Source organism: Pituophis catenifer, unplaced genomic scaffold (genome assembly GCF_029215685.1).
Source record: "Pituophis catenifer annectens isolate HBS135680 unplaced genomic scaffold, rPitCat1.0.hap2 SCAF_3, whole genome shotgun sequence".
In the NCBI taxonomy this organism is placed as follows: Eukaryota; Metazoa; Chordata; class Lepidosauria; order Squamata; family Colubridae; genus Pituophis; species Pituophis catenifer.
In genome coordinates this window covers 129,472,504-129,492,877 of record NW_027256883.1, presented here as the reverse complement: position 1 = coordinate 129,492,877, position 20,374 = coordinate 129,472,504, and the positions used below count along the sequence as shown (strand labels likewise).

At 38.7% G+C, this 20,374-nt stretch overlaps 1 protein-coding gene across 1 annotated transcript; it reads right to left on the bottom strand.

The window, feature by feature from the left end:
* Positions 1 to 7,858: 7,858 nt before the first annotated feature.
* On the bottom strand, positions 7,859 to 20,353 carry DR1 (down-regulator of transcription 1). The gene is made up of 3 exons (XM_070939362.1): positions 19,688 to 20,353; positions 14,927 to 15,090; positions 7,859 to 9,867 (listed from the first exon to the last, which is right to left on the bottom strand). Exons 1-3 carry the CDS (start codon positions 19,905 to 19,907, stop codon positions 9,721 to 9,723), a joined length of 531 nt encoding a protein of 176 aa, XP_070795463.1. The 5' UTR covers positions 19,908 to 20,353; the 3' UTR covers positions 7,859 to 9,720.
* Between the last annotated feature and the right edge of the window lie 21 nt (positions 20,354 to 20,374).

Here is a 20,374-nt window from a genome sequence, read left to right as displayed (position 1 = left end):
TGCTATTCCTCTATATTCGACTGTAATACAACTCTCAAAACTGCCTAGATTATTTCAGCAAATCTGAAAGAGTCCAAGCACATTGTTTTCCCCCACGAATGCCAATTCCATGCAGCCAAATATACAATATTTTCTTTGAAATGCAGAGTTTTTATTAAACTGTTTGTCTCTTACCTTCATGTTATAGCTATCAGAGAGAAAGTCTCCATCACAACAGATAACAATCAAGTACATTAAAAAGGCATTTACTTCCCGATATCACCTCATCATCCATTCAAATAAACTAGCACACAAAGCTAGCCACCATGATTATTTGTGATTCAGTGTCTTCGGTTCCTGTTTCAGTAGATAAGCCCTTGTTACTTGGACAACCCTAAACGAAGGAAGGAGGAAAAGGCCTGTCCCCCAGGCGCAATCAAGAGAGACAATTAACCCTTTGACCAAAACTGCCTGCCAACTTATTTCACCTCTTGTTTATTTGATAGGCCAAGCTGATCACAACAAGGCTAATTCTGCCTCCCCTTCTTCTTCCCGTTAGAATTAATTCTCTCACTCACAACTGGTTGTTCAGCTGCCCTGCTGGGAGCAAATAACTCACCTCTGCTAACTCAAAAGCAAGCCCCATTCTAATCCAAAACAGTCAGAAGTGGTATCATCAAACCCCATTTCTCCACCTTCTAACATGATGGTAGGATGTGGAAAAGGAATCTCTAGCTACCAAGCATAATCTTGGAGACCAGGCCCAAGCCTTTGATGAACAGTAATAGGAAAGACATCCTGAAAGAGACATAGGAAGGGATGGCCACCACTGACTTGACCATCACTGAGTAGGTGATTTGTCCATTACAGATGGTCTTCGACTTAAGACAGTTCGCTTAGTGACCATTCAAAGGTACGACACTGAAAAAAGTGACTTGTGACCATTTTTCACACTTGTAGCATACCCATGGTCATGTGATCAAAATTCAGACTTGGCAACTGACTCATATTTATGACAGCTGCAATGTTCCAGGGTCATGTGATCAAGACCTTATAAGCAAAGTCAATGGGGAAACCAGTTTGACTTAACGACCATGTGACTAACTTAATAACTGCAGTGGTTCACAGCTGTGGCAAGAAAGGTTATAAAATGGGACAAATTCACTTAACAAATATTTCGCTTTGCAACAGAAATGTTGGGCTCAATTATGGTCTTAAGTCGAGGACTACCCGTATTTATTTGATTTTCTCTTCCAGAATATTTATCAATTCCATAGGGCAATGGTCCCCAACCTTTCTAGCTTGGCGGTCCAGCACGGCACAGGGGAAGAGGCTGTGTGAGTGGCAGGCGCATGCGTGTGTGCGCAGCTCCATTTCTGTGAGCAGTGCACGTACACGTGCACACCAGTGGTGAAATCCAAAGTTTTTTACTACCGTCTCTGTGGGCGTGGCTTGGTGGGCATGGCAGGGGAAGGATACTGCAAAATCTCCATTCCCACCCCACTCCAGGGGAAAGATACTGCAAAATCCCCATTCCCTCCCCACTCCTGGGGGAAAGATATTGCAAAATCTCCATTCCCACCCCATTCTGGGACCAGCCAGAGGTGGTATTTGCCAGTTCTCCAAACTGCTCATTATTTCCGCTACCGGTTCTCCAGAATCTGTCAGAACCTACTGGATTTCATCCCTGGTGTACACCCTACATTCACGAATGGAGCTGTGCGCGCAAGCACAGGGTGCTTGCGCTCACACACAAAACTCTACTTGTGTGGAAGGCTGGCAATTGTGCTCGCACGTGAAGTTCCATTTGCACGAGCAGGGCTTCTTGAGCAGAGGGTGCTTGTCCTTGCATGCCAAGCTCCACTCGTTCAAGTGGAGGATGTTCATCAGTGATGGGCGATCGCGCGCAAAGCACATGCACGAAGAGAACCGGTAGTAAAGCTGGTTAGAACTCACCACTGGTGTTCATCTGCAGCTAGCTTCATGCGAATGGCACTTCGTGCTCAAGCGCAAGTGCCCTCCACTCACGTGAATGGAGCTTTGCACGTGTGTGCACTCTTGCCTGCTGCTCGCACGAGTGGAACTTCATGTGGACGTTCTTGCCCATTTCTTCTGCGGCCCAGTTTTGAACAGACCACAGCCCGTTGGGGACCTCTGCCATGGGGGTGGGTGGGAATCTGAATATGTTTTGAAATTATGTTTTCTTTCTTTCACTCTCCCGTGGCAGGCTAAATGGGCACGAATTCCACTACCATAGCAACAATGTGTGTCTGGATCCAACATATGGTATAGAATTGCTCCATTAATTCATTATAAAATTATTGTCTGGCTTAATGCATGTAATATTTTAGAATAGTCTTTCAATAGTAATTACCCACCATGATATTACGGCTTTGCTGTTAATCACCGGTAATAAAAATTAAAAATTATTTCAAGATTGAACATTCCCAAACACTGCATATTATGATTCCATATTTCAAAAGTCAATGCGGTAAATTATTGTATTTACCTTGACAGCCACCTAGTGGTAAAGATGGGGTGGGGTTTTTTTTGTAAAAACAAAACAAAAGTTACATACAATATATACTGTACAATAGAAAAACATTCCAATTGCATGAGAGAATTGGATTTGAAAGCAGCCAAATTCTTTTTAGTGTTTTTGATAGCTTGATAAATTACTGATGCTTTAATATTAGTGGCATAGGTAAAAATACCAAAATGGTGTTTTTGGACAGCTATGACTGAACCTCCAATTCTCTTACAAAGCAGATCTGGTGAGCTCCCTTCTGGGTCATAGCTAACAAAAATCCTAATTGTTATTAATATGTCTTTTCTATGGAGCAACTGTTACTAGTTCCAAAAGAAAACTGTTCCAGTGGTCAGGCTTTAAGCTTATGTAGCATCTAACATCTCTGAAATAAAAGTACAATGGATTTACAGGATTTCGCATAGAGAGCAACAAAGTAAATTAACAGATCCCTCTAAGCGTTGTTTTGCATGGTTCAGGTAGTCCTTGACTTACAACCATAATTGGGACTGGAATTTCTGTTGCTAAGCCATGCTGTTAAGTGAGTCATTCATGCCCAATTTTATGGTCCTTTTTGCTTCAGTCATTAAATTAATGAAGTGCCCGAATTTTGATCACAAGACTGTGGGGATACTGTGATAGTCATAACTGCGAGGACTGGTCACTTTTTTCAGCACAGTCAGCTTGAAATGGTGGTTAAATGGTTATAACAGTCAAGGATTACTTGTATGTTTTAGAAGATCTATAGAAGCGAAGGAGAGAAATCTGCTTTCAAAAAATATTGTTTTTCTGTTGCTCCAAACATCTAAATGAGAACAAGTCAGGTTAAAAAAATGAATTGGAATATTTTGAATATGTGCTGTTAAATGGACTCAGCCATCTGATAGAATAAAGGAAAGGTGAAAATACTGCATTTGCCAACTCAGATTTTCCTTATAATTCACTAAATTATATTAGTACTAAGAGAACCAAAATTTACAAGCAGCAATATTGTAATAGTCCAACTCACACAGGTGCTACACTTCCTCGGTATCACAAAATTTGCTGCGTTGATTTTGCGTACAGTTTAATCAATGCAAAGTTTAACACAAATATTTGGAACTACAGCTGGAAAGTTTATCGCCCTTACTATGTTACTACAATTTGTTATATTGCAATTTGGGGTTGAAATTGGTCTTAAAACATACACAAAGTAAGAGAACATGAAGAATTTGTCTAACACCCCTGAAAAAAAATATAGCCCAACAACCATGTTTCTTTCTATCCAAATGAATATTTTTAAAAAATTTTAGAAATATTTGAATGGTGCTTTCTCAGTATCTGAGAGAGATATAGTCTTCAATGAATGGCAATTATAAAAAAAAAATCCTTAACAATCTTGCTAATTAAACACCATTGAGAAGCTACTGTACTCACAGAATAACTGGATGAACTTATCACCAAGTTAGAAGGTAGATGTGCTTCAAAAATCTCTTATTAACTCATTTTGCAGTTTTTTTAATTCTTTCTCATAACATGTCTCCTTTTATGACAAATGTACTCCCACAAATATCTTTCAAACATGAAAACTTTAAACAGTATAAAATACTACCATGTAAAATAACCCAGTTTAGGATCCATGGCAAGTATCAGCCAGTTATAGCCGATTTATTCATTCTCTTTTTGTCCTTCAATTTTTATTGTGTTCTGAGCAGTCGTTCCAGGTTTCTTTGTTGCCAAGAATATTCAATTTTGATAGTCTTTTTTTTGGGAGGGGGGGAATTACAAATTATATAGTTTATATGAGTTTGCTGATACCACTATTTTTTATGTAGAAGATGCAGTTTTCTCAGCCTTACTCGGAGAATATTGATTTCTTTATGGTAAGAAACCATCTACAAAAAACAAGCAGAGAAAAAAATAGATTAATCTGACATCCATTGTACACAATCTCTGCTTTTGTAGAGAGTAATGGGGGTGACCTTGATAGACGTGTTCATGAATTGTTATTTAGGCAAAGAGAACTGAAAAATCCTTGAACTCCTGAGAGCAAGATAATATTCGGAGGTGGCTCATTGGAAGTAAGACACAATCAGATTTGCCAGATTTATATGGCTGCCTAGCTCACACACATGGTCCATAGGGAAGAGACCGTCATGGAGAAGGCCCCTTTTTTTTCATCTTGCTAGGTGTACATCGCTAATAGATGGGATCTACAATATACCCTGCCTTTCTTTCCATCAGGAGAGATGTAATGGGAAATAGGTGACCCTTCAAATAGCATGATTCCAGGCCATGTAGTGCTTTAAAAGTGATAACCAGACCTTAAATTGTATCCAGAAGCAGATTGGCAGCCAGTGCAGCTCCTGCAATAGAGATGACATGAGCACAAGTCAATGCTAGCACAAAACTCTGGGTTACTTCATTCTGAACCAACTGAAGCTTTTAGATATTCTTCAAGGGCAGTCCAATGCACTGTAGAGCACATTACAAATAGTAATGTGACTGAAGGTGATCAGGGTGTGGGTGACTGTGAGAAAGGCAGATTGGGTCCAGGAATGGGCTTAACTGGTGTACAACTTGTAGCTGGCTCTCCTGGTTATTTATAACTCTCATCTGCTCCTCAAGCAGGAGTCATGAGTTCAGAAGAACCCCCAGATTATGCATTAGGTCAGTCTGGGGCAGTGCAACCCAATTCATGACCAAAGGTAATTGGTAATTCTTCAAGAGATTGTAATCCTGTTTACAATCCTTTTGGACTGTTGCCTTCTGGCAGAAGATACAGAACAATTAAAACTCGGACCACACGTTTTCTGAATAGTTTTTATCCCAGAGCTATAATTGCACTCAACAATGAACTAAAGGGCCACCATCGGTGAGCTGTTGGATAGTAGTACTTGGTCTGTTGTGTGGATGCTTGGGGGTTTAGGGGTGGGGAATTGTGGTGGGTGGGAGTGTGTTTGGGGATTGTTGTGTGTGTTGGACCTGGTCTTTGGTGTTAAGTGAATGTTGTTGTATGCGTATACTATGTATACACGTACAATGACAATAAAATTATTTATTATTTATACCATCTTACCAGGGTTCAGCTTTAGCCTGTTGCTCCCTATCCAAACCTCACCAAGCACCAAGAGAGGGCAGCCACAGCACCACTTAATTCACCACAGGCAGATATATATGGCTGAGTATTGTCTCATCCCATGGTGACCGATGTTATCTCATCACTCAATTTCATGCAGATGTTAAACAGAAGTGGAGAAAGCACCGACCTTTGAAAAACCTTGCAAATCGGGACCCTAGGATTGGACCTCTCACTCCTAATCGGCACCAATGCCTTTTCCATCCAATATCAAGGCCTGAATCCCAACTGAGGGGGTCCAGATGATCTGCTTCATCCAGAATCTTCAGAAGCTGCAGTTGACTACTTTCTTAATGACCTTCCCCAAGAAGGGGAAGTTGGAGACAGGATGAATTTTTTTCCATCTGGGTAGGATCTAGCAATGGCCTCTTAAGAAAGGGGCAAACCACAGCCTCTTTAATGGTCTGGGGCACCATCCCCTTCTTCAAAGTAGCATTTACCATCACCAGCACTCACCCATGTCACTTCCCAAGAGGCCTTAGCCAGCTTGGGAGGGGGGACGATATGGATCTAAAGCACAGATGGCTATGCTGACATTCCCTAGGATCCTGTCCACTTCCTTGGGACCTACAGGGTCAACCCGTTCTCAGTTATCTGGGCAAAGACCTACTCCAGCATCGCGACTGGACTTATGTCCACACTGACATCTAACTCTGATTCTGAGTGACATCCCAGCCAGTGTGGTGAAGACTTGCAGAAGCATCTCCATCACCTCAGGAGTCCAGGACTTCTGGAGTCCAAGAAGAAAATAAAAGTCCAAAGAACAAATCAGCCAGCAGCCTACCATCCTCCACCCAGGGTCTGATGTTTAATCCTTCAAGGATGTGGAACATTGGCCTGCAAGTATTGCTAGTTCCATCATTATTGGCTGTTCTGGCTGAGGCTTCCAGAAACAACTTCTGAAAAGTTCTCATTCTCCATCCTACTTTAGGTAAAAATCTTCAGGTTCTGGTAGATCAAGATCCTTGAGACAGTGGCGATGCTTAGGCTATATTTGGAATTTTCCACGTCTACATTATTTGCTGTTATAGGAAACCTTAAAAGAGTTTCAGATCAATAAAGTAACTGCTCAGGAAGCTACAGTTGTAGCTTGTGCATGATGAATAGGCTGTCAGACTCGTTTGCCACAGCACAACCTACAATTTTGCATGCTATTGCTCAACCTATTTTGAGGTTTGCAAGTTTGCAAAACAATTCCCTTTTTTTAGTGTGAATGAGTCATTATCAGCAAAATATGGCACCATCCTTAACTTCTCCCTATCTGGATCTCTCTATGAAGAATGTCCTGTAGAATTATCTTCAATATTTGATTATAATCTAGCATCAGAACCTTCACTACTTGCCCAGAAGCACTAAATTTCACCCTCAAAGATTTCAGTGTTAAAAATTACCCTGTTTTGCTGACAATCACTAGACATTGGGAAATACCTTTTTCAGTGTCTTCATTGTAAAGATTTAAACTGTTCCCAACAGTTGACTAACCCTGGTTTTATTTTGTTTATTTAAACAGAAAAAAAGGAAAAAAAAAAAGAATTGTATTGCAGATCTACTTCATATAAAAACAGTCTTTTCCCAAATGGGAACTGAAAAACTGAACTATGCAAAAGCAAGCTCCTGCTGGCATTGGAATGAAATGTTTAAATAAAAAATGGATCTGAAAATGACCTGCAATAATTTCATAGATCAAGAATGCAGTTCATTGGGAAGTGGGCAGCTAACAAATTCAAACAAACAAATATTTTTATACATGACCTATACTTATGTTACGTAGATCAGATGTCTTCTTAAGTACAGGTAGTCCTCGGCTTACAACCATTCATTTAGTGATTGTTATAACGGCACTGAAAAAAGCGACTTACAATTTTTTTCACACATATGACCATGGCAACAGGGCCATGGTCACATGATCAAAATTCAAACGCTTGGCAAATGTATTTATGACACTTGCAGTGTCACAGGGTCATGTGATCACCTTTTTCTATCTTCTGATGTTGTAACTTGGAACGGTCACTAAATGAACTGTTGTTAAGTTGAGGACTATCTGTACATTTGGGGGAAGAGTGATTAAGAGAAAGTTACATGACCAGTGAAGGACTGGCCTGAATAAAAGACTTCTTCTGAACATCTCTTTGGTTACTTCATCCTGGCTATAAAAAAAGTTGGATAATTCACCCAAATGTGAATGGTGTTAGGTTTCTCTATGACATTACCCCAAAAAGCTGAACATTCAAGCATTAAATATAAAAACACATTTGAATTTTATTGCTTGAGGAATACAGCATATGAAAAAAGCACAAGAATGTCCAAAGGAAAAGTTGCAGGGATTCAAACTTATGATACATGCCAGATGCAGTAAAATATTAACCTGAACTCTGCATCAGAAAAGAAAATGTTCTTGCTTAAAAAAATGTTTCATTTAAAACAGGAAGAGTAAGGGTATCATAGTACAGATTAGAAAAGCCAACACTGCACATTAACACAGTTTCATTAGCCTAGTGTTTCTACCTTTGGTACATCAACCTTCATGACAACTAGATCTTGTCCCAATACTTAACAAGTTGAGCCCATCTTCTTTTTTTTCCAGCTTAACATTCAAACTAACGTATTTCTCAATAACCAGCGTATAAATAATGAGTTAATTCATGGGAAGCAAGTTAGTCCATGGGAAGCCCCTTTAAACTTAAATTGCAGGCAGGCTTTTAATTCGATGCCTATTTTAGTCTTCTGCTTCGCAGATAGGATGGTTTTGCCTTTCAGTTGCATTATTTCTGTAACCCATCAAAATCTTATCGCTTTAAAAATGTTTGGTGTATCCATATGCAAGACCTGAGACTGCATCGTTCCTCTGCAAAAAAGTACCAGAAATATATGAGGTGGGTTTTTTTTTCAAGTATATTGTCAAATTGTAAATAGCTATCTGAGTACTGTTCTTTTTTTTTCTTTTCTTTTTTTTTAAATTCACACCCTAAAAGATATTCCTCATTCAAGGTTTTGTTGGCCGGCCTAGACTTTCAAGCCAACAAACTAAACTTTGCAACTAAATTGTTATTTAGTCCCCTATCTGAACGTAGGAGCCATCAGTTTGACAAGATAAAGCTTCTCTATTGGTAGACTAGCCTGAAAACCTGTTAACATTGTGCTGACGACAACACTTTAATAATCAGAATTAAATAAAAATTCCTTTGACAGTGAGCATGCTCATTAATTCCAATGTTTGTTTCACAATCCTATTTAAGCATTCCTCATCAAACAGAATTAAAAACAAATCTGTTCTTCCAATTTTTAATTTTCCTTCAAGTAGCATGTGCATTATAACATGCTTAGACTATGCTTGTAATTTAACATCTACTGTTAAAATTAAACAGCTTTTAAACAAGAACCATTTTAATTCTCCAAATTGGGGAACATTTAAAATGAAATACCTATTTTGCTCAGAACACTGAATCAACATTGTAATAAAGTTCTGGGTTTTATTTATTATTTTTTTTTACCCCATACCAAAAAAAAAATAATGTATCTGTACAACGGCTATTAAACATACATTTTTCTAGTTTGGCAAAAATGTATAATTTCTCAGATTGATGATATTAAGCAATGTTATTTATTGCCATGTATCTCTTTCCTTACTTAAAAGACAAAGAATTCAAAGTACGCTGAACCCTTTGCTTTTTTTTTCTCCCCAAAGCAGATTAAATGCCTTCTCTATTTCAAAAACACAAATTAAAAATGTTTACACAAGATTCTATGGTTAAAAGGGAAGAGAAATGCAAGTGTGAATTTAGAGTTTTCTGTATAAATTCTGCTATATTTTATAAACGTTATTGTAACACTGTTGATCAAATAAATGACGCACAGCTGTCTAAAATTTCCATAAACACCATTAAAAATCCAAAGTTGATATGATACTGAACCTTATGTCCTCAAAAGTTCAAAAAGACAGTTTTGACATGTACAGCACACAACAGCGGACGTCCTTAAAATACCAATGGCTGGTCCAAGGTGAAGACAAAGTTACAGGCAAGCATTCATTTCACTGGTTTTGTTGTGCAGGAAAACTATATCTTGGTGAGGACTGAAAGCTCCGCCTACAAACATTTCAGATGTCATCTTCGTCATCTTCATCTTGAGAAGATCCTGCCTGGTTGATTGCACTGGCAGAGGCAGCAGCAAGCTGGGCCTGTTGAGCAGCTTGTTGCATTTGAAGCCATTCCTGCTGGGCCAGCTCTGCCTGCTGTTGTCTAGCCTAGGAAGGTAAAGCAAGAAGTTTAGAGTGAATGAATGCAGTGCACTATATATCACTATACACCTGCCAGCTGTGACCGGGGGGGATTACATAGCTTTTAGCAAGGCAGTTATAGAAGTTTTCCTTTAAAACAATAACTTTTGAGATAACAAGCCTGTTTTGCTTGTTTACCTACTTAAAATTACAATTTGGAAGCTCTCCCACTCCTGATGACTCTGGGTGGTTTACAGTAATGATAAATTAGAATAATGTCAAAAAAGAAAAAAGAGTCATATGCAGTCTGAAGATAGACATACAAACAGAAACCTGTCAGGGGTATGTGTGTGTGTGTGTTCCACCTACAACCTACTGCAAGGTGTGGGAGAATAACCAGGTCTTCACAGTAATTTCCTGAACACTATCAAGGAATCAAGCAGGAGACACTCCTCACTCCTCCACCCTTTCAAATGTTCATCCTGGTACTTAGCACAAAGAGAATTAATGGTTTTATTTATATTGATAGGAGAAAATGGGATTAACAAGAGTTAGCAGGCACACAATGCGGAATACACATTGAAAGGATTGTGCTACTGCTGTTTGTCTAGCATGTGGAGTTCCAAGCATGCTGAGTCCCAAGCCCCTTGGGACAAACGAAAGTTGAAAGAGCGAAAGCAATTAAAATCTTGTCAGTTACAGGCAGCAGCTGCAAGCAGGCTAATTAAGGTCACAGAGCTGTGCTTGTTAACTTGTGGTTAGTGCTTTTTAGAGACATGCTCACAGCAGAGAAAAACAGCTCAAGAAGAGATAGTCTGCTTAGGCAATTGCTTGCTCTGTAAGGGGGAAAAGGAAAATAAAAATGGGAGAGAGGGAGGGAGGGAGGAGGAAGAGAGAGAGGACTGCAAAGATTGTAAATGTGGGCATTTGTCACACTTTTTCACCACTATCATACTTCAAACTGAAACAGTTGTTAATCAAGGTCTACCTGTAGATGACAATGCACTCTGCATGCCAACGTATTGTATATACCTATAAGCTGCTGAGCTGTAGGTAACTATGTTGGCTTGTAAGAGACTCTAGATTAGGAATCTTAGAGTCTCAGAGAATAGAGTCAACAAACTTGGGGCAGAATTAGACTTTTGTTGTACTTCTGGCATACTGGCCAAAATTGACTAGTATTGCAATTAGTGACAGCAGGAAATGTTTCAAGGGTCATAAATATAATTAGAGATGGTAAACCAGTCCATTCCTCCTCTAAGCAGGTACTAAATGCTTTATGTGAAGGCCGCAATATCAGTATCTATGGCAATGGCCATGACATACAGGTTGTGACTTAGAATATAAAATGACAAACAGCATGAATTAAAACAGGAAATAAAAGAAACAGATATTTTGTGTGTCAAAGAAATTAAGAAAAAGGGGAAGAATGTAATAAATCTGAATGTGATCTGATTTAGTGAAACAGGGCTGAATATGTGTAAGGAAATAAAGGTGTAGATTTAAATATGAATGTATTGGCTAAATGTATAGTATGTCAGAAAGTACAACTTGATATTATTATTTAGGTTATCACGGATAAATATGAAAGTAGTAATCTACAGATTGGGAGTAGCTGCATATTAAATTCCACTGAAAGGAGATAATGGAAGAACCAAGTATGAGTTTACCAGGAAACTGTACAACATTCTTAATAATGAACTCAATGTAGGGCAACAATTATTCTACTAGGTGATATGAATGGGAGGATGGGAATAAGATAAGAAAGAAGTGATTTGGCCATTTGTCAAGACGAATTACACTTGTGATAGCTTGATGAGCACCTGCTTAGCAAGTGACTGCTTGTTTCAAGTTTAAGCTTACTTACATGACAAAGGAATTAATGCAAATGTAAGGGCATAATTAATTATGTATGAGATTGAGAGAATTAGTGAAATATACAAGGGTGATCTGAATGTGGGACACACCACTTTTCAGCAGTGTGAAGAGTGGATCTAAGGGGGAAAAAATGGACCTGGAAGAAAAGGAAAGAAATGAGACTTGAGAATAAAATGAGTACAGAATAAGACAGCATGAGTTCTGGAGAAATATTATAGAATAGAATAATTTCCAATTAGAATGAATGAAATATGAGCATAAGCAAAGAATAATGTTACTGAGTGCTACAGAACTGTTTGAAGTTATCTAATGTGAAGTATAAAAAAGAATGCATGGTCATGTGGATGAGGAAGAGATGTGTTTAACACAATAACGGCTGAAAAAGGGGAAGATGACAAAAAGGTATTGTGTTATTGCATATAGAAAGAAAAAAGATGTTTTGAAAGAATGTAACCTGAGAGAGCAAAAAATGGTAAAAATCAAAAGAGGCAGACTCAATTATTATTGGAGCATGAGATAGGAAAATTTGGATGGAAATAAAAACAATGTTTTGGATGGAGGTAAAGAGGCCTAAAAAGTCACCTTCTTTGTTCACCAAAGATGGGGAAATGGAGATGTTAAGATGTCCAAAGGCTAATTTGGTATGTTATGAGTATCTTGTAAATATCAATTACAAGTTGTATCTTGTAAGTATGTAAGAGCCTTTTTGATCCAACTCATTATATGGAAGTGAGTATATAAACAGAGACATAAGGAAGCTGAATTCCATTTCAGTGTAAACAGAATACTAAAGAAATGCAGGAATAAGTGCTGAATGAATATGGACTAAGTACAAAAGTGAGTGAACACTGAAAAAGTGAATAAGGAGTCAATTGCAAAACAAGTATGTGAAGGAAGAGAGAATGTATCAGTAAGAAGAAAAAGACCAGAAAAGTCATGTTTAGATGGAGATGGAGTCAATTAGATCCTGAAAAGAAAAAGAGGCAGAAGTTTCAGAAGAGATCTTTAAACAACTTTTAAAAAGATAAACAGGTATTGTGAGGTTAATTGAAAGCAAAGCCTTCTTATAGGAACAGAACATTAGGAAGAACAGAAATGCCAATGTTAGCAAAAGGAAAAAAATGCAATTCTTAAATTGTAACTCATTCCCACACTCCATCTATAATACAGGTAGGCCTTGCTCACCAACCATTTGTTCAGTGAGTATTGAAGTGATGCTGAAAAAATGAATTTACAGTCCATTTTTAACCTTTGCAGTGTTCCTCTGACATGTGATCTCAGACCAGAGACTGGAGAGAAAAATTTCAAGAGAGTAATCTGTTTTCTACACATCAAGAGCAATGCAATCCTGCCGAGAACGTCAGGCAAAGGAGAGACTGTCTAGAAAAACTGCTTGGTTTGTAACTTTCCATTCTCCTTGCTTGCGTTTTTCCTCCCCACTCTTCTTGTTTATTCCTAAGATGTTTTGAGTATAGGTAATCCTCAAGTTACAACAATTTGTTCATCAGCCATTAAAAGCTATGGCAGTGCTGAATGAATGGTACACTCAGTCCCCAAAGTTATAGCCATTGTTGTATTCCCTTGGTGACATGATCAAAAAGTTGGGCACTTGGCAGACCATCCGCTCTTATGATCATAGGAGGACTTCAACTCTCCTCCACCACCACCATCTTCCTCCATCTCTGCCCTTTTGTTCTCCTGCACTCCATAGCCCCTGCACTCTGCTACTCCAGCTAACCTTTGCTGTTTTCTTGCTTCTACACACCTGGCCTGGTCCTTCATGAGGCAGCTGCTGGCTGTGTGAAATCTTCTTCCTAAGTCCCAAAGGTGCTTTTTCAACTGGGCTTTCTTGTTTTTTTCTTTTGAAGACATTTTGCTTCTCATCCAAGAAGCTTCTTCAGCTCTGACAGAATCCTTCCATTCCCCACTATTCTGTCAGAGCTGAAGCAGCTTCTTGGTTGAGAAGCAAAATGTCTTCAAAAGAAAAAAAACAAGAAAAGTCCAGTTGCCTCCTGAAAAAGCACCTTTGGGACAACCATGACCTGAATGACTAAGAATCTCTACAGACTCTTCTTCCTAAGATTGCACACAGTTGTTTCTTCACAGAAGCTCAGGAAAAAAAATGTTACATGGCCAGCAGTGGCTTTGCAAAATCCCAGGCTGAGTTTGCTTAGTCAGCAGCAAGACAAGAAGCTGATGAAGGTCGGCTGATCTGGCAGAGTACAGGGGCCTTGAAATGCTTTGCATCATGATGCTGATTTAGGCTGACTGGGAGGAGTTGGGGTTGAGAGGGACCTAGCCAGGAGTATTTGGATCAGAATGGGTCCTCAACTAACAGCTGATGGGTTCTGGTTAATGACAGCAACAGAAAATGCTGGGATTGCCATTGCTAAGTGATGCACTCACACGATGTCAAGTTTTATGACCACATCACTTAGCAACAGAAATTCTGGTCCGAATTGCTACCGTAAGTCAAGTGTTACCTGTATGGTACTTTAACAAGGTGGAAAAACAGAACAAGAGATAAGATTTCATTTTATGAGATTGCAAGCTTGCAGATTTCCTTCAATATCTGAAAAAGTCAGCTATGCAATAGTTTTACCATGAATACTTACAGTGAAATATTTTGGTTTGGACTAAAAATTCAAATTCTACTAAATTTTTACTTAAGCGTATCCATTTTTATCTATTATATACTACACAGATCTTGCCCAGAAGATGCCTAAGTCATTTCCAAGACATAGTCTAGGATTACAACAAAAGAAAGAGAAAAAACCCAGGTGTTTTGAAATGGCAAGTAGCAAAATTTGGCCAATCTGGCAGGTACTCATGGAGCTACAGTTCCAAAAATTCCAAAGGCTATCAAACTTGAGGCAAGCGGATCCATTTTCATTGATTATAACATTTATTTACAGAAATATAGACAAAATCGCAGCCATTATTCTATGCACTGAAAAAGCTGGACTGGAATTAGGGGAAACCCAGAAACTATTCCACCTTCAGCCATTGAAGTTCTCTGAGTCACTTTGGGCTAATAAACTCCCTTTTTTAACCCGAGGTCATTTAAAGCATTGTTGCAGAGAAAAACTGAGGAAGAGAATACTATGTACCTTGAGTTCCTGGAGGAAAAGCAAGATGATGTTAATTACTTCAATTAATTAACAGAAAGTGTTACATGCACAGTATTCATAACTGTTTTCACACTTACTTTTGCAAATAATTCTTGTTGCTGCCTTAGGAGTTCTTCTTCAGGAATGCCACTGTTTTCCAAACGGGAATTAGCCTTTCTTCTTTTTAATGCTACAGTTTTGCATTCTTGTAAGACTTCTTTGACCTCACTGATATAGGAGCCAAATCCCAAGCTTTCTAATGCTAGGAATTTAAAAAAAAAATTGTGATAGATTAAAGTCAAATAATTTTAGATAAAAAGATAGCAAACTAGCATAACTGGCAGTCTGCAAATGAATATAAAATGATTAGCGTATTTTTATTGCTCACACAGTATTTATAAGTCATAAAGCAAAATCTTTATGTTGGTAGCCTTTTAAGAAATAACAAAAAAAGTTGGGGTGAAGTCCCTTTACTGATACAAAACATTTGGATATAATTAGAGGATTTCACCTGAATAATAAGAGAGCCAACTTCCACTAATTAAAAGGGACACCAACTGAATGCAATCCATAAATCATAAATATTTCACCTGAAGCTAATCTGTATGTAAACAGCTGTCTCCATTTCCTATACAATTTTAAATCTCCAGTAAGCTGTCATACACATATAACTATTCATATATGTACTTCATATATTTCTATAGATGGGTAGTCCTCAATTTACAACAACAATTGGCACCAGAATTTCCGTTGCTAAACAAGGTGATTATTGAGTCACACCCCATTTTATGGCTTTTTTGACACAGTTGTTAAGCAAATCGCTGCACCTGTTAAATGATCACTGCGGTTTTTAAGTGAATCATGCAGTCATTAAACAAATGTAACTTTACCCATTGTCGTTCCTTGTTAGAAATCAGTTGGGAAGGTCATAAATGGCGATTACATGACCTCAGGACACTGCAACTGTTATAAGTACATGTCAGTTGCCAAGGCCCTGAATTTTGATCATGTGACCATGGGGATGCTATGATGATTGCAAGTGGGAGGACTGGTTGTAACTTTTTTCAGTTACACTGTAACTGTGAATGGTGTCCAAACAAATAGTTGTACGAGGACTACCTATATTTTGCAAAATATTTATTAAATCAAATCTTTATCTGAGACCATTGAATTACTTGTATTTCATTACATTGACACATATGTAGATTTAATACTAATGTAATATTAGATATTTTGATGCTTGTTTCATAACATTTGATCAACATGTTGAATCCACATTTATCAAGATTCAATACTGCATCATCAGGTTAATTGGTAAGAAAGGGAAAAAAATCTCTTTCATATGAACCTAGCATAACTGAGTCTAGTGAAAAATCCTGATGTGCTAATATACTTCTCCAAGTGGAAATATTTTAATTAAAGAACTATTTAAATCTATGATATCTCCCAACCCATTTCTTTAATTAAAAAAATATAATATAGAGTCTTAGAATTGTTCTAAATATCAGCCAGATTTATCTCTTCTCTCATACAATAATCTTTTCAGATCTGTTTGGCTTTCTCAAGAGTTTTGCTCTGATGCTGCAGCACTACTGACAAAAAAGATATAGACCGCATCAAAGAGCAAAACTACTCTGCAAGTCCAAAATAAATATTTTCTTAAATTGTGCAGAAACATTTAAAGTTCATGATGTGCTGAATGGCTAGATCTTTTGTTCTTTTAGTATCATGAAATTTACATTAAATGTTTGAAACACAACATAACACTGTGCAGAATGTAGTGGAAAAGGGCAAAAATGACTTCTTTTAACTGTGCATCATTTAACTTTTCCAGAGATTTTAGAATTGATAAATAGGCTTTAGGGCTGATTAGGCTAGAGAATACTGTACATTTTATCTACTACTACCATAATATTGTACATTAACTCTAAAAGCCTCAACTGTGAATGAGAAAAATACCACCAACTTCTATCTTACAATGTCATGCCTAGCTATCATTTTAAACCAAATGCAGTAGATGAGTAAAAATAAAACTGAAAGTTCAAGGACTCACAAAAAATGAAAATATGTTAAGTTCCTTGGTTAAAGTTGGCCACAAGAGGTCAACTTATATTAACTCTGATTAGTCCAGGAAAACAAATACTTAAGATACTTATTTGCACCATTCATTTGCTACCTCTCTATCTGCTTCCTGGCACAGCATTTTCCTTGTTCCTCACAGCCAAAAGAATGGGAATCCCCAGTGTGCCATAAAAGCATGAGTTTAAGTGTAGTCTAATACAATGGGGAGCAATCCTGGGACCTTGAACCACACAAATGCTCATAAAACCAAATATTCTTTAACTAGAAATGGGAGGGCAAAGAGAAAAAAGAAACAGCCAGTTTAATATTGGCCTTGACCTATGCAAACATTGGCTCTGAGGTAGAGAAGGCCTCTGTATAGCCACACTGCTGTTAACTGGACAAAGGTAATTCCAAAGAGTTATTACTGCAGAAGAACAGGCAGAAATGTTAAGATGAATCAGACTATCATTCAGTTCTTTTGCTAGTCAGGCCAGCAAAATGTGCTAAGTCTTGGGCATGCATATATTGAATGAGATGTTAGTTTCAACCTTGGGTAATTATGTGCAAAACCTATGAGCAAAACTGAATAGCCACTATTTGTTACATGCCTGAGCTTAACTAAAATACATCCATCGCTCTGTGATACCATAGAAAGGATGCTGAAATGTGCATGTTTTATCCATTTCTCAATTTGGGGGACTATATACTAGTCTCAGTGGAAAATTAGATACTGCGGAAGTCCTAACCTTAGAATCATTCTAAGTGATTCTAACAGTCAAAACGTCTATGTCTTGCATTTCTTTGTGCTTCTTGACAGCTGTAAGCAAAGTGAATTCTGCAATTCACTTTGTGTACTATAGAAAATATTTTTTGAGGGAGAAGGGAGGTTCAAAACTGTGAAAAGTAAATAAAAAAAATAAATATCTTAAAATAAAATAGTGATTAGGTTTAGTATAGAACTTTCTATAGCACAGAACTTTCACCATGTATCTCACAGAATCATAGAACTGGAAGAGACCTCAAAAATCATCTAAGCCAATTGTTTGCTATGTGCAGGGAAATCAGCTAAACCATCCTTGAGGCGCGGCTGTCATCTACCCAAGTCAGGGTTTTGATGCCATACTAGAATAACATGATGTAGAACAAATATATACAGAAAGCCAAGAACCAGCTATGGGAGAAGGTCTGTCTCCTTGAAATCCTTTCATCTCTGACCTATGTAAGGGAAAAAAAATGCTAGTCTGTTGATGTAGCATAGCGGAACTACTCTCGTTTTTGCAGCTTTTTCATTTTCTATTCTTAAAGTAGCAAACATGTCTCGATTCTGAAAGTAGTATTATCAAAAGCCACCTGAATGAAACAAGGACCTTGGTTACTTTCACTGTTGTCTTCTGTTCTCTAAATACAAAGTAAAACCCACCATAATCATTCCTTTTAGAAAAGTTAATAACAATTAAGAATTATTTGTCTACTCAAAGCTGTCCTGCGAGAATCAGCAAAGAACTATGATTAACATTCTTTGACTAGAATCCAGTTTCATTAGAAGGCAAGCAAGAGAACAAAATTGTTTTTAGAAAGTTACAGGAAGCAAAGAATTATAATTAGCCATCTTCTCAAATAGAAAACATTCTTGCTTTTTAACATAAATATTTGTTCAGCCTCATATAGCCTTTTTTCTCTTTTAGATCATCCCTACAGCCTTGCATAAAAATCAGTAGTGCCTCCCCTTTTCCAATTACAGAATTTACTGCTACAGAATTCTACATAGGCATTTCATTTTTAAAAATGTGCTTATTTAGAATTAAGCTGACATCTGCAAAGTGTCTCTTTCGTGCAAAACTTATTAAGATACAACAATTAAGAGGTACAAAAATTTCCAGATAAACAGCTCCAGCCTGTCGGATTTCTAATGTTACCAAGTTGCCTGAAGGGATGGAATGTGCAATGAGCTAGCTTTAATAGGGAGCAGAGAGGCAGACACTGAAGTGCAGATGAGTATCTCAGGCAAGTACAGGTAGTACTCGATTTACAAGAGTTCGTTTAGTGACTGTTCAAAGTTACAACGGCATTGAGAAATGTGATTTACGCCCATTTTTTCAGAGTTATGGCCATGGCTACATCCCCATGTTCATGTGATCAAAATTCAGACGCTTGGCAACTGGTTTATGTGTATGACCATTGCTGTGTCCCAAGGTCATGTGATCACCTTTTGCAACCTTCTCACAAGCAAAGTCAATGGCGGAAGCCAGTTTTATTTAACAATGAGATTACTAATTTATCAACTGCAGTGATTCGCTTAACAACTGTGGCAAGAAAGGTCGCAAAACGGGGCAAAACTCACTTAAGAAATTTCTCACTTGGCAACATAAATCTGGGGCTCCATTGTGGTCGTTGAGGACTACCTGTATACCAGGTATATTTTAAAACTCAAGTGATGGGGCTAATAGGAAAAGGGATGGGGAGATGAAAAAGGAATACTTGCAGGGAATTAAAAGTTATAGCTTCGTGAATTGCATGCTAATATGCAATATGCTATATGCTAACTCTGTAAACTTTGTAAACCGCTTAGAGTGGGCTGTAAAGCACTATGAAGCGGTATAGAAGTCTAAACAATAATAATAATAATAATAATAATAATAATAATAATAATAATAATAATAATAATAATAATAATTCCAAGAACGTAACAAAGGGAAAATTAAAAATCTCCTCTTATAGATCAAGTGATGGGGGTGGGGAGGAACCGAAGGAGTTTCAGGGTGTGTGAAGGAGCAAGGCCAGGCGAAGGTTCTTGCCTTGGATAACATGCTCGGGAGAGATGGTTTTCTTCTCCGACTTGTTGCAGATCTCGTTAGCCTCGGAGGAGATGAGGTGGATGAATTCGGTGCAGCAGTTCACAACCAGCTCCCGGGCATCGTTGGCCACCCGCACGTTCGGCAGCGTCTCCTTGATCATCTTATTGATCGCCGCCCGCGGGATGGTCAAATCGTCGTCGTTGCCGGAAGAAGAAGCCATTCTGGATCGATCGGTAAACAAAACACCGGCTTTACCAGGTTCGGGAGGCGGCCGGAACGACCCAGAAAAGGAAACGGGAAGCCACAAGACGCCGGGAGGGCGCAATGGCTGCCGCAGCGATGCAGGAGGGTCGCCCCCCGCGGCCAGAAAGCGTTCCTCGAACCCGGGCGGAAAGCGCCGCCGAACTCCGTCTCGAGTGCCAGAGTCACAACAGCGACAACCATCAGCGCTGCCTCCGCCACATCCCTCCGGGCTCTTCTGCTGCCGCTGCCGCTACTCCCCAACGCAAGGATATCCCTCCTGGCCTTGGCCCGTCGGCCAACCTCCCCGGTCAGGCAGAGCCGGCAACCCCGTTTCTTTCGGCTCCTCTCACCCAGACACGCCACGCCACGCAGCGCCAAGAACAAGGACAGAACTTGCGACAGACGACCAACCCTAGGCGGCGGCGAAGGCGGCGGCGGCGGCGG

Coding starts and splice junctions, on each gene's coding strand:
- DR1 (XM_070939362.1), bottom strand. CDS start 19,907: ATGGCTTCTTCTTCCGGCAACGACGACGATTTGACCATCCCGCGGGCG. Junction 15,091..19,687: donor TCCCGAGCATGTTATCCAAG/GCAAGAACCTTC, acceptor TTAAATTCCTAG/CATTAGAAAGCTTGGGATTT. Junction 9,868..14,926: donor AACAAGAATTATTTGCAAAA/GTAAGTGTGAAA, acceptor TTACCTTCCTAG/GCTAGACAACAGCAGGCAGA.